This window comes from Labrus mixtus, chromosome 23 (genome assembly GCF_963584025.1).
Source record: "Labrus mixtus chromosome 23, fLabMix1.1, whole genome shotgun sequence".
Classification (NCBI taxonomy): Eukaryota; Metazoa; Chordata; class Actinopteri; order Labriformes; family Labridae; genus Labrus; species Labrus mixtus.
Genome location: NC_083634.1, coordinates 13593428 through 13606662, shown reverse-complemented (window position 1 = coordinate 13606662; position 13235 = coordinate 13593428). Strand labels below are relative to the sequence as shown.

Genomic DNA, 13235 nt, shown 5'->3' with positions numbered 1-13235 from the left:
ACAAAGAACAATAAGACACTCAGTCTGTCATCATGCAGGCAAATGGCAGCTCATGACAGAGCAGTGAGGGATGAAAGAAGACAAATAAAAACGTCTCATTGAGCACTTTGGCTGCCATCATCAAAAGAAAACTTCTCAAAATCAGACTGTAATTATTGTTCCTTTTAAGGCTACTGAACAGCTTGTTTTTATAGTTTATCCATATATCACTTTACAAGTTTTTTTTTTCTAATCTTAAACACCTCCAAAAAAATATGCCTAAAATAATGTTTCTACCTGATACAAAAAAAAAAATCAAATTTTGACCATTGGCAGGTACAATGTGCTACATTACATTGTTACGGAAACCCTAAGCAGACATGCATCCATACTTTTTATTTACTCTGTGATACAAGTGATGTTGTCTGGATGCATGTGCACTTAGTATTTTGTACATTTTTGCAATACCCCTCCAAATGAATTCACACACATCTATGCCACTGAGAAGATCAGTGTATATTCAGTGAGTATTAGAATCCAATCCTCCCACAAATGTATGTAATCCGTAATGATTAATGTATACTTTAATTTTGGTTAAATTGTTGCCAATTGCCATCTTGGTTATCGTATCTTTGATCAGCTGACATGTAAGGGCCAATGAGAAGCCAGTGCAACCTGAAACAGACCTCACACACCTGCTCTCAGCACAGAAATATGAAAGATAGAACTGTCTTGAATGTATTCTTTATATTCAGCTTATTCTAGTATCTGTAGATCTGTGCTCTTTTTTACAAAACAGAAATAATGTGTAGATTGTCATTTGAATTGAATAAGTACTTTTTACACTCTCTGACCTCCCTTGACATATCAGAAGGTCAAGGAGTGGGTTACGGCCGTCTCGGTCACTACAGAAACTGATTTCTTACAGTAATGGCAAAACTAATATTCTAGACTAAAGTCATCTGGGGATTTTCTCAAATAAATGGCTATAGGGTTTTTGATCTATGACAGCTACAGTATTTATTTCACTTCCCCCTGATCACCAGGACATAGGAGAACCCATTTAGGAGGCCAAATGTCATAGTCCTTGTTGTTTTACTTTTTATTTCAACATATATTCGTGAAATGTCACTTCACTTTTATGTTCATTTTGAATTTATGGTACAATAATGAATCATTTATTGGGACTTCATCTGACATCCTTGGGGGATAGATATTCTGATTCCCCAGGTTGTCCTGAACGATGATGTAGCCTATATTTAATTGTTGAGCATTACTCTGGCAAGATTAAACGTGCCTTTTAACAGAAGTAGACCAGGAGCTAAAAGATTTGTTAAAGAAAATGCCTTAGACCTCAGGGGGTTTATGACGTTCTTCTGTATTTGATTTTAAGATGTCTAAATGCGAGCTCATCCTCTGGAGTCTAATTGGATATGAACTGACTGATTGATATTTTATACATTAACATATCATACATTTCTTTTGCCAACAGATGGAATATATATGTTCATTTAAAGCCCATATTACTTAAAAATCATGACATTTGTCCTCATGTGGTGACATAAAGGAGCTTTACATTTCAATATTTTTCATCCTCATAAAACATACAAATTCACATTTCCTAATAGCCAAGCGCAGTCTTGATATAATAATATCAGAAGAAATTACAACGTATATTTGAATATATACTGCACTTTGCCAGTATTAGTATTGTCTTTATCCATACAGTAAGCTACACAGCAGTGGAGTCTGTGAGGGCCTTAAAAAGCAAACGTTGAGGGCCGAGCTCACGCTTTTGCCGCATGCACCTTATTGATTTTGAGGGTAAAATCGATACATTTCATCGTCTTGATTGGATTAACTGTTTCAGTTTCAAGTTCAACTTTTAATTGGATTTCTACTTTCTACAATGAGAGCGTATTTAGGAAAATCAATAGGCCAATCAATACCTCCGTGTTCAGGAAGTTCAGCTGTGGAGCTGAAAATGGAGGAACGCGGCAGACACCTGCTACTGGATACCCACTCAGATGACTCGCTGAGGTCTAAAAAATCTAATTATTTCTTTATTAACAGTGCAGAAAAGGCTACAATACTTACTATGTTAAAGTGGAATCAGAGAGTCAAAGGGAAATGCGGGGTGTACCGTTTTATACATACAGGATATTTTAGATTTTCTGAATAATAAGAAATATAAATCACAATAACTGAACATTTTATTTTAAATGTGTTGGATCTTTACTTCCGCACTGCATTAACAAACACAGCATGGCAAAGCAGAACTGGGGGTTTGGAATGGCATACGTCCCATATGGATAGAAATAAAAAAAAATGATCATTCTACTCATAATTAGTAATCGGATAATAATTTCTGTCTTCCATCTTGGAGACTTAATCCGTGTCTCGGCTTGGCAAAAAGGCCGCAGAACACGCCAAGCCACTAACACCAATCCTAGACAGGTAAACAGCCTTGTATCTGAGAGATAACTGTTTCAAGCATAGTTTATGTTTATCAAGCATGTGGCTAATTATTTCTTTTGTTCAGCCAGATGTCATAGACTGTACAAGTAGCAGGTGGCCACTTATTTAATTAGTGCAGTTGACCAACCATTACCAGAGATTAAGAGCACACTTAACCCGGGCTGCTGCAGGCTGCTATTATCTACGCTGGACTCCTTTAATTTGACTGACAAAGTCCAAACTGACTACCTAAATTTAACACAGGCTCATGTTCTTTGTTTTATTGAACACATTACCAAAAATTTGTGGCTTATGTTCTCAGAACAACAACAATAATAGCATTTATTCTAAGAGCGTAATGTTGCATGGTTTTTGAATGTTTCTTTACTAATTTCAGTTGACAATTTCAGGGAACTGAGAAGCACTTATTTTATGACTGTATATCCACCTGAAGAGTAAAACGTTTCTTTTTTGTTGATAGAGTATTTAAGGAATATTCAAATTGTGGTTTAAGAGCCAAAAGGTGTCAGAGATGTGGAGGGGTCTCTGTTTTTTATAGCAAGAATGGTTGAATTCATGTTTTCATTTTTGTCTTGTTCAGATGACAAAAGACCAAATGTATGGATTAAAATATTACCATTCAACACTATTGGTTAACTACTATGCCTCAGTTTAGAAATATACAGTTACTGGTAATACATTCCCAGTTAGTAGTTATTAAGCTAACAAAATAATGAAATAACAAAATAATTCTCGCCCTCATCTCTCAGTTTTCTGTGCGAGTAGGACATGAAGAAATCAAAGATTGTTTTATTGGTAAAGTACAGAGTAGGTTGAAGTTGCTCAGAGCAATACCCAATGTATGAGTATGCGTTGGTGTGGGTGGTGGCTTTGTGTTAGGTGTTGGTTTTAAACATGTAACCATTCGAAGACAGCACACACAGCTCATATTCACGGATCATGCACACATTACACACGCCTCACTGAAACTTAACAACTATTCAGGACAATGACCGGAGCGACTGCTTGGGATCTTATTGTGAAACATATACTCAGAGAAACAACCAGCAGATAAACCATGCAGGCAGTCTGAGTTTGATGCAGCAAGGAGGGGATTTACTCCAAAATTGAATGAAAACGACAACAAAAAAATCATCTTTTGATTAAAGTAAATGTCATACTGTCCAGAGCAGAAAACATCTCTAAGGTGTTGGTACATTGGCAGTGAGTCTGTCTACATAATAGTTTACATTTATCAGCCAATACTATTTCCTTATTCAAGATTTTTTAAGTGTGCTAAAAAGGACACAGGAATCACTGTTGTCAGGTGCAGATGGCATAACGGATATGTCGTGACCCAGACTATAGTCCTTCGAGTGAGCAGCCCAGGTTTAAGTGTGACCTGCAGCTCCTTAACTGCATGTCATTACTCATTCTCTCTCCCAGATTTCCTACTGTATCCACTGTCCTATCCATATAAAGGTAGAAAAGCCCAAAGAATCATGTTGAAAAAAGAAAGAGGCATCATTGTTGTCAAGTTTGACATTACATACTTTACTTAAAATGTGCCTTTACCCTTTAATTTACAAGGGTAAGCAATATTCTTCATCTATTTCTGTTTTTGAATTGCTCTTCTAGAGGAATGTCCTCATACTTACCATTGTCCATACATCATGCAAAGATCATTTCACAAGACTGTATTTCCTTGATGGAGTTTAAAAGGAGTTTTTTCCTTCTTTCTTTCTGCATTTCTCTCTATCCCACTTTAAAAGCCCACCAATAGATGCGGCAGATGGCTGTTCAGCATGAGTCTGGTTCTGCTCAAAGTTTCTGCCTCTTAAAGGGCAGTCTTTTCTTGCCACTGTAACTTTGCTAAATGTTACCAAGTGCTTTGCTCATGGTGGATTAATGTTGGGTCTTTGTATATAATATATGGTCTCAACCTGTTATTTTTTGTGTCTTGAGATAACATTTGTTATGAATTGGCGCTACACAGTTAAAGATTGATTGATTTACTTAAAGATGGAGAAAGCTAAAATTGCACACACTTCTAGCTTTTCTACTAAACTTAAGTTATTGTCAAAAGAACTAACAAGGAATTGCTTTAGTAGTATAAAGTATAGTACTGTATATGGATGATGAAAATTACCTACATATAATTGTATGTGCTAGGATTGTGCTAATTTAAACAACCTATAATTGCTAGCTAGTCCAATAGGATTCGAAATTACTCATAAAGTAAAGCATAGATTCACTTTACTTTTGCACATGATAAGGTATTTTATTGTTCTTCCAGGATATGTAGATATCTATGGTCAACAAGGTAAAAGGCTAAGTCTACAGGGTCTGAAAAATACTATTTTTGTAAACACAGACATAATGTGCTGAACTAATTCCCTCAGTAAAAGCTTTAGCTACAGCCAGATATGGTTGCTGAAAGAAAGTTAAAAAGGGAGAAAAGAATCGGCTCAAAAAGTATACAGAATCTAATTTATTGAGAGTATGAATACCAATATGATATATATTCTTTCTATGACCACCATTTATAGTATTCCAAACAAATCAATTGACTATTTTTCATAGGCTTTCTAGACATAGAGAAATTGATAAGATATATATGGTATAGTGTATTTATATTTTATTCACAAAACTTAACTATGCCATTGATTGAGGTCTGAATTAAACAAAATAAAGCTTGAGAACATATTCTGAAATCAGCAGATGAACAATGTAAACAAAACTGCAGAAGTCCAAACTGAGAGCCCTGAGGGACACCAGTAAACTACTTCCAGGGAAAGTAAGTGAGCACCCATCTCTAAAACACTTGCATCTTCAGTCTCCTGCAGCTGTTGAATCAAATCAAACAAAATTAGGCCTTTTGTGTTATTCTGTTTCTCGTAAGTGTTAAGGCTGAATCTAACATTGTAAAACTATACACAGCAGCTGTAGAAGTGTTAACTTAAACATACAGTATGTATACAACTACTGTTGTAATAATAAGAATGGCTTTACTGACAGAAAATGTTTATTGCTTTCAAAAACATAAATAAAAAAAGTAGAATGTAATCTATCAGTACCACTGTCTTTAACACCAATCATACAAATTTGCCCACCAAAATTTCACAATGATTCAAACAAACAATCCAAGACCCTGAATCTGAGTTATAAAAACCACTGAGCAAAAAACACGAACATACCCATGCAACTACAAACAATCTGGAGATATGGTAGGAATAAAGGATTCACATGAAATAAACGAGTTCAAAAGTTTTCAGAGTATATCGATCTAGTGAAACAGATTATGTGAAAATCAGTGCATAATATTGAACCGCTACCTTTAAAATCTGGTGAAACATGCATTTACTGAATGCTTGCGGACTATTGCAACATTTTCCCAGGTCTTTGGCTTCATGGAGACCAACATAATGATAGTGTAACACGAGAGTAAAAAGAAGACCTAGAAAGGCACTTAAAACTACTTAGATATTGTAACATCTCCACACATGGCAAGCCTTGTTTACATACAAGCGTAGCAATGGTATTGCCAGGTTTTATAGACAATAACCACCATGCTATGCTAATATTATTATGCACTGAATTATCTTCTAAAGTATCCTGTCAAAGAATCCCGTAAAATACCAATACCACAGGGTTATAGCCAAAACCACCATAAATAAATGAGCAGTGTTGTGACAGTGTTAAATGTCACCTCCCATAGATTAATGTTAATTTGCTTTTGGGGAAGATGAGCATTTATAAAGCCACTTGATCAGACACAAGTAATACCAACTATAACAGTTGCAGCACTGAAAGAATAAAATGTAAAACGATTTTCTTCAGAAACTTTTCATAACCATTTGTGCCCAGGCACAAGTGCTACAGTTGACAAAGCAAACTTACGCTAAACTGGCTCATTTAAAGTAACAGTTTAACATTTAGGGAAATAAACCCAAACTTATTACCTGTCATGGTCAGAATAGTAAAATAAATAACACTTTTAGATCTGTTTGGTTAGGAGCTACACATACATAGCAGGCAGTTAGCATAGCTTAGCATTACAAAAGCAGCTATAACATCTTTATCCAAATATAAGGAATTATACTTACAAACAGCTAAAACAACTGCAAAAGGAACAAGCTGTGTTTTTTTCTGGGTTTGTATTGTATACCTGATATGATAAACTAAGCTAAGCTACCTATCTTTTGGCTAGCTAAGCATATATTTGGCATACAGCCATAAGAGCTGAAAATCTTCATTAGTATGAGCTTCTATGTTTACATGTGAATTGTTCTTTACTCTTATTGTTTTTTTCTCTCCAAATTAGTTATTAATACTACTGAGGAGGCAGCTATATACTATATATGGAGGACAAGATAAGTCTCCCCAAGGTGGATAATAAATTGTGTTGTACGGCATTATACCGTATAAATCTAAAGTGTATTTCCCTAAATGTCAAACTTTTCTTTTTAAAGTAAAACTACCCTGTCCTATCCTGTGAGGATAGTATGTGACACTCGAACCCTTTTCATAAGGATTCCACAAACAGAAAACAACGTGATTAATCAGCTAAATTGACTCTGATATATATATGAAACGTTAGCTTAACAGTATAAACTTGTTTCTAATGTTTGATTGCAAGTTTTAGACTCTCTGCTTGCTATTATACATCTTCATACCCAGCATAAAATGATCCCTCTTTCAATTTGATTCAAGTTATAAACTTTGCTCTGTGGTCATGCTTCATAAAAACATCAATTCACTGATAAATTGTTCTTAGATCAATGCAAGAAAACATTCACAAATCATCAATGGATCACCGATTAAAGGAATGCAGTTGACAGCGGATCCCCTCAGGATTCACATGAAATTTTCAAACTGGAATACATCGAGCACAAACAATACACTTGCGCATGACAAATAAAAAAAAAACATAATTAAAAGAAACAAGGCACAAACTTTATACAAATAAAATTGCCTCTCTGAAAGACACACCGGAGTTACTGTAGTTGATTAAATGTCAGTAGTAAAGGCTCTTTATTTAAGTAACCTGAGAGGGGATCCCTTTAGTCAGCTTCTTTCAGATGAAGACGTCCATCCTTCTGAGGCAAAAAGCCATTAAAAGCGGTTTCCAAAACGCTGAAAGTGGCAGTCACAGTGAGTATAAAATCATTTTCCAATCACATCTGTAGGTGTTCCTCTACCTTGTTTACTGCCAGTCTTGCTCTTGTAGAGAAATGCAAAAAAAACAAACAAAAAAAGCTTACAGTATCCACTGACAAACCAAAACCGCTGCCAAGCTCCCAGAGCAAAAAAGAAAGCGGACGGTGAAGGCGAGCAGATGGATTCATACGTGTGTATACAGTGTTTCATCATGGCAGCTCCTACCATCTGTGCAGGTAGGAGGCGCTATAGTGGTACAGACCTACACGTGGGTGCGAAAGTGGTGGTTTGCTTGGAGTGGCTGCCTGCTACGGAGCGGTATGAGCCACAGGACTTTCCAGCGAGTGCCGCAAACTTCAGCTAGCGCCCACTGCCAGGACCTTTTTGAGCCAAATCTGTAATTTAAAAAAAAAATAATAATAATTTTAAAACTTGTAGCCATTTCCAGAATAGTCCTCTTGTTTACTGAGCTGAAAAGGAGTAATACCCATTTTTATATTTCTGAGCGATAGGAACATGATGCAGAGCCAGCTGCCAGATGCGCTTTTAAAGTATTTAAAGACACTGGACAAGTTTAAAAATTGAAAGATCAGGGACGCCAGAAGCCCAGTGAATCCGACTTGTGGCTCCATTCCCACAAGTCGTTCCCCAATCTCTCTCTGGTTTCTGACTCTATCCACTGTCCTATCTCTAAAATAAAGACATAACAATGCTAAGAGCAAACTAATCAACATAACAACACAAAAGAGGTCACATAAACAACATAAAAAAACAACAACACACAGCACAATCATACATTAAAAGCATAAGTACAGACAGAGTGAAGCAGACTCACATTTCACTTGAGAAATTAGCCATTTTCTCAATAGTGGTTGTATCCTGTGAGAGGAAAAAGAAAACAATGCAAAATGAGTTAACTGTTTTACAAAATGTTGCTCCATCATGTTGGTTCTGTGCCTTGGCTTAAACGTACAATATGTAGAATTTTATTACAATGTCATGTTTATTGTTGCCGTGGAAACATCGGATGTTACGTCAAAGACCGCAAGACAAGGAAGCGGGTATTGCTACTGAAAGCTGCCATACTGTTGCTGTATGTGCTGCTGTGATAAAAAAAAAAGTTAATGTAATTGTAAGCTGTCGGTAAACATATTCTCTTCCTCAGATCTGTTTTGCCCGGTCGTATTTACGAAGGTAAACGCGGGTTTCTTTTTCAGGGTTGGGGGGTGGAGTAGCAGAGAGAACTCCCATGATTCCCGGCCAGCCTTGACGTCATCTCTTCTAATTGTATTGATTGAGAGCCCCCTGGTGGTGGAATCTAAATGCTTTGCCTTTAAGGGTCATGAGATTGCCTCGCTGCTCTGTTTTCCTGTATCATAAGTATCAGTCTGTACCATAATATGTTGCTCCTGTAGATGGCTCTATCCGGACTCATTCTCATTTAAAAATAAAAACTTCCAGTTTCCCCACCTCATCGTGGAGGCTAAATATAGAACACTTCTGCTTCAGTAAACTCCTGATGAAAGCTTGCAAAATATCTCCCGCTGGCTTACAGACATTGGCACACACACAATCATGCACAGCCTGACCCAGGGCTGTCTCTCGGCTTTCTTTTCTATTGATCACTGCATTACTGGCATGGATTGTTGTATTTTTGTGTGTGATTTCGTGTTGTTTTATCTGAAGCTTTGTGTGCTGCTGCTAGATTTGTTCTCGAAAATACTAACGCTGCTTTCAATGGGCCAGAAAAGGAAGATGATGCTGTCAATAAGAAGCATCATGCTGATTTTCCAGATCCTATCAAGTCACACTTAACATCAAATTTGTACAGCAATTACAGCAGGATACGTAATTTCAAACATGATAAGTCATTATTAGTTATTAGTCAGTACTCACAGAGAGGATTCCTGTCATCTGAGTGTAAAACAAGCTGGTCATGCCACCAAACATGACTAAACCCATGAGCGCTGAGACACGCAGCAGAGCCAGTTCATGGCGTGTGGTAAATTTCTCCTGGCAGAGGGAAACAGAATTTAAACATGTTTGGTGTTAAAACTTCTAATTTTACATTAAAGCCCTACGTTATGACCTCTTCTTTTCTGTTTTTCAAGTTTTACAAAAAATATTCACTGTCTGTTTACATTTTCTTGTGTTTGCCTCTTTGAGACACAAAGTAGGTTCAAGATAATACAGGGAGAACAAAGGTTTTTCACTTTGACTTTGTTGTGTATATTTAATTCTATTATCATTTATTTCATCACAGATATTTTGCACTTTAAATGATTCTGTTAAGTACTGTGAATATTTGGAGTCAAAACATTTGCACATCTGTAATGTAGTCTGTAAACTTTAATATGTTTTTTTCCCAACCAGCTGAGGTTAGCTGATGTTACTTATTGATATTCCTGTAAAATGTACCTGATCTAGTCCTGCCAGTGGCTGGAAGTAATAGTACTGGCAGAAGTCCAGCACCAGGGTGAACAAACTGAGGACCTGAGCGTAGAAACAGAGCTGCAGGAAGAGCCAGTGGTTGTCTTCTCCCACACAGTTATTGATCCTAGAAGGGAGTAAACAGGTATCTCATAACATTTTTATATCAGTTTTACACTTCTCTGGTCTGAAGTACAGTTGTTATAAAAAAGCAATAAAAAACAGAACAAGAACTATATCTGCAGCCACAACCCCATTTGTATTTTAAAAGATGTATAGAATATATTTAAACAATAGTAGGAAGTTATTAATAGACAAATGTTGACCTGCATCCTATTTATTTGTTTGACATACTGGCATACATATGAGGCCCAATCGATCACCACTCCAGCTGTGAATACTCAGATGTTGGGGGTGTTTGTGTGAATTTTAGGTTCTACAATTCTACAATTCACTTAGCAGACGCTTTTATCCAAAGCGACGTACATCAGAGAGTAAGTACAACACAAGCAAGGATCTAGAAAAAAGGGAACAATGTCAGTAAGAGCAAACCATCAGCTTTGAGTCTGATTGGACACACAGGTGCTGACAGGAAGTGACCAGAGGCAAAGCACAACATTGACTGCAGTTCTTGAGAGCTCTAATCAGTATAGAAACCATCTTATAAGTCGTCGTTATCAAACAAAAACCATCATCACAACCATCATCATCATCAATAATATGGAGACCATCATCATTATGTTAGTAGGTATTCATGAAAGAGCTGGGTCTTTAGCTTTTTCTTAAAGGTGCAGAGGGACTCTGCAGATCAAATGGAGTTTGGAAGTATGAGAAGCCATGAGAGCGGATTATTGAACCAAGTGAGCTTGTGTATATGGAGAAGAGAAGGGGACCAAGCACTGACCCTTGAGGTACCCCTGTGGATAAGCTGTGCATGACACTCTAAAGGACCGCCCAGAGAGGTAGGACACGAACCAGCAGAGGGCAGATCCTGAGATGCCAAGTTCAGAGAGCGTGGATAGGAGGAGTTGATGGTTGACTGTGTCAAAGGCAGGTGACAGGTCCAGCAGTAACAGAACTGAGGACTGACCCGCAGCTCTGGCAGCTCGTAGCGATTCTGTTACTGACAGTTTTCTGCTGGCAGTTTCGGAGTCAGACTCTTTTAAGCTTGGCTCTTCGTGAAAAATCCCGCCCCAGATTTTCAGCTTGCAATCAACAGAGGGTGTGACACGCGTCAACTGCCTCTCCTGTTGATGCTCAGAGAATGAAACTTAAGTGCTCAGTCCAAACAAAGACAATTAGGTACAATTATTTTCCTGTATTTTTCAGTTTTAAGCCCTGTTTTCAATACATTCATTTCATTTCATTTATGTGCCTGGTTTGTGATGTAAAACCTGCTTGAGTGTGTGTGTGTTTGTGTGTGTGTGTGTGTGTGTGTGTGTGTGTGTGTGTGTGTGTGTGTGTGTGTATCATTACCATGGACAGTGGTGGTCCATCCTGCGTACACAATGGCCACAGCGACTGCAGTGGTGGGACCTTTTAGGTCTCATTAAGTTGCATTTATTGCACAACTCCCAGTGCTCTCGCTCTGTCAAAAATAAAAAAATATTAATGGTTATTACATCATTCACAGCTAAAAATGCACAATCTGACTAGAGCAATAGTAGTTGATTATTTGAAAATGGTATTGAGAATAGTGAGTTGTGCTTTTCTCCATCCATACCAGAGTGAGGTATTTTGGGGTCCACAGGAAGACGGCCCGGATCTGCTGTGGAAGCTCTGAATAGGGCCGCTATGCAGAGTGCTGATGCTATGTAATAACCTGAAGGAATACACAATATTGCCTAGTGAGATACGCCAGTGACTTTATTTCATCTGCCCCATAAAAACAATTGTGAATATTACGTTTTAATATTTAATGTGGCAACAAATAATTTGTATAAATTGAAACAAGAATACTCACAAACAACTATAGCCCAAGGGATGTGTCCCTCATTGTAATGTGGAAGAAGAACCAGTTTGGGAATGAAGAAGGTGTTGTAAAGCCAGATTCCAAACACCACGCTTATACACAGCCAGCCCATGGGGTCAACCACAAAGTGTAGTCGGAGCTTCATGGCTGCTGGGACTACAGGGGAAACCTAGAGATGAACAGATGCAGATCTGCCATTTGAAATGTGGATATCTTCTCCAGATGAAAGACAGGAATAGGGTGACTAAATGTAGCATGTGCTCAATCCTCTTCTCTCTCACTATGCTTCATGCACTTTACATACATGTTATTCTGTGGTTGTTATATCAATCATTTGCAAGCCGCCATGAAAGCACCATTAGATTGCATTATCTTACATGCACCGAGGAGGGCATATTAGTACTTTTTTCGCGAGATAACCATGAGATGAAACCTCAGCACAGGCCTATAACAATGATATAAAGCAGGTGTCTGTAAACAAGCCCAACCTTTACAACCTTATACCGATGTTTAAACATTAACAGCGAATCTAAAAAAAAAGCCTGAATCGTCTTAAGGAACCACTTTAACCCTGCTGCTGTGCATTTCTCACCTTGTTGTTGCTAAACCTCGCTTGCTCCATCATTCAAACCACAGATAACACTGACAGCCGCGATGGGCTTGGCTCCACACTGTCAGCTAACATCACCGGGCTAACGCTGTTTAAATCACTCACCTTCGTACAAAATGTTCACAATTCTACGTGTTTAACGTCAGTCACGATGTCGTAACGTTAAAATTAAAAGATATATACTTTTTTTTTTTGCATGGCTTACCCTTTCAGCGAACGCACCAGTGTTGTTACTTCCTTATCCAAGCCTCCGTGGGCTGGACAGGAGCTTCACTACCTGAAATCAAAATCACGTTTCCGGTTTATCATTTAAGAAAATAAAACACTTTCCGGATATAGTATTTTCAGTAAAACAAAAAAGTTAATTAAAACATTATAGATCCCTGACATAGCGTCCTTGGCATACTTGAGATTTAATTGGTTATTAAAGATATTTAATCTTTTAATTCATCCTTAATATCAATCAATCAATCAATCAATCAATCAATCAATCAATCAATCAATTTGTATTTGTATAGCGTCAACTTTTTGTATTTAATTATTTTTAGTATTTTGCATCTGTTATATTCTTGCTGTTGTTTATGTTCTTCTGTGTTTGGTTTAGTTTGTTCTTGTTTTTGCTGTTTG

The 13235-nt window shown here is 37.4% G+C and overlaps 1 protein-coding gene across 1 annotated transcript; it reads right to left on the bottom strand.

Annotated features, from left to right (window-relative positions):
* Nucleotides 1-5057: 5057 nt before the first annotated feature.
* On the bottom strand, nt 5058-12885 carry zdhhc21 (zinc finger DHHC-type palmitoyltransferase 21). The gene is made up of 8 exons (XM_061031843.1): nt 12814-12885; nt 11990-12167; nt 11750-11848; nt 11503-11614; nt 10015-10153; nt 9493-9609; nt 8432-8475; nt 5058-7991 (listed from the first exon to the last, which is right to left on the bottom strand). Exons 2-8 carry the CDS (start codon nt 12141-12143, stop codon nt 7859-7861), a joined length of 798 nt encoding a protein of 265 aa, XP_060887826.1. The 5' UTR covers nt 12144-12167; nt 12814-12885; the 3' UTR covers nt 5058-7858.
* Between the last annotated feature and the right edge of the window lie 350 nt (nt 12886-13235).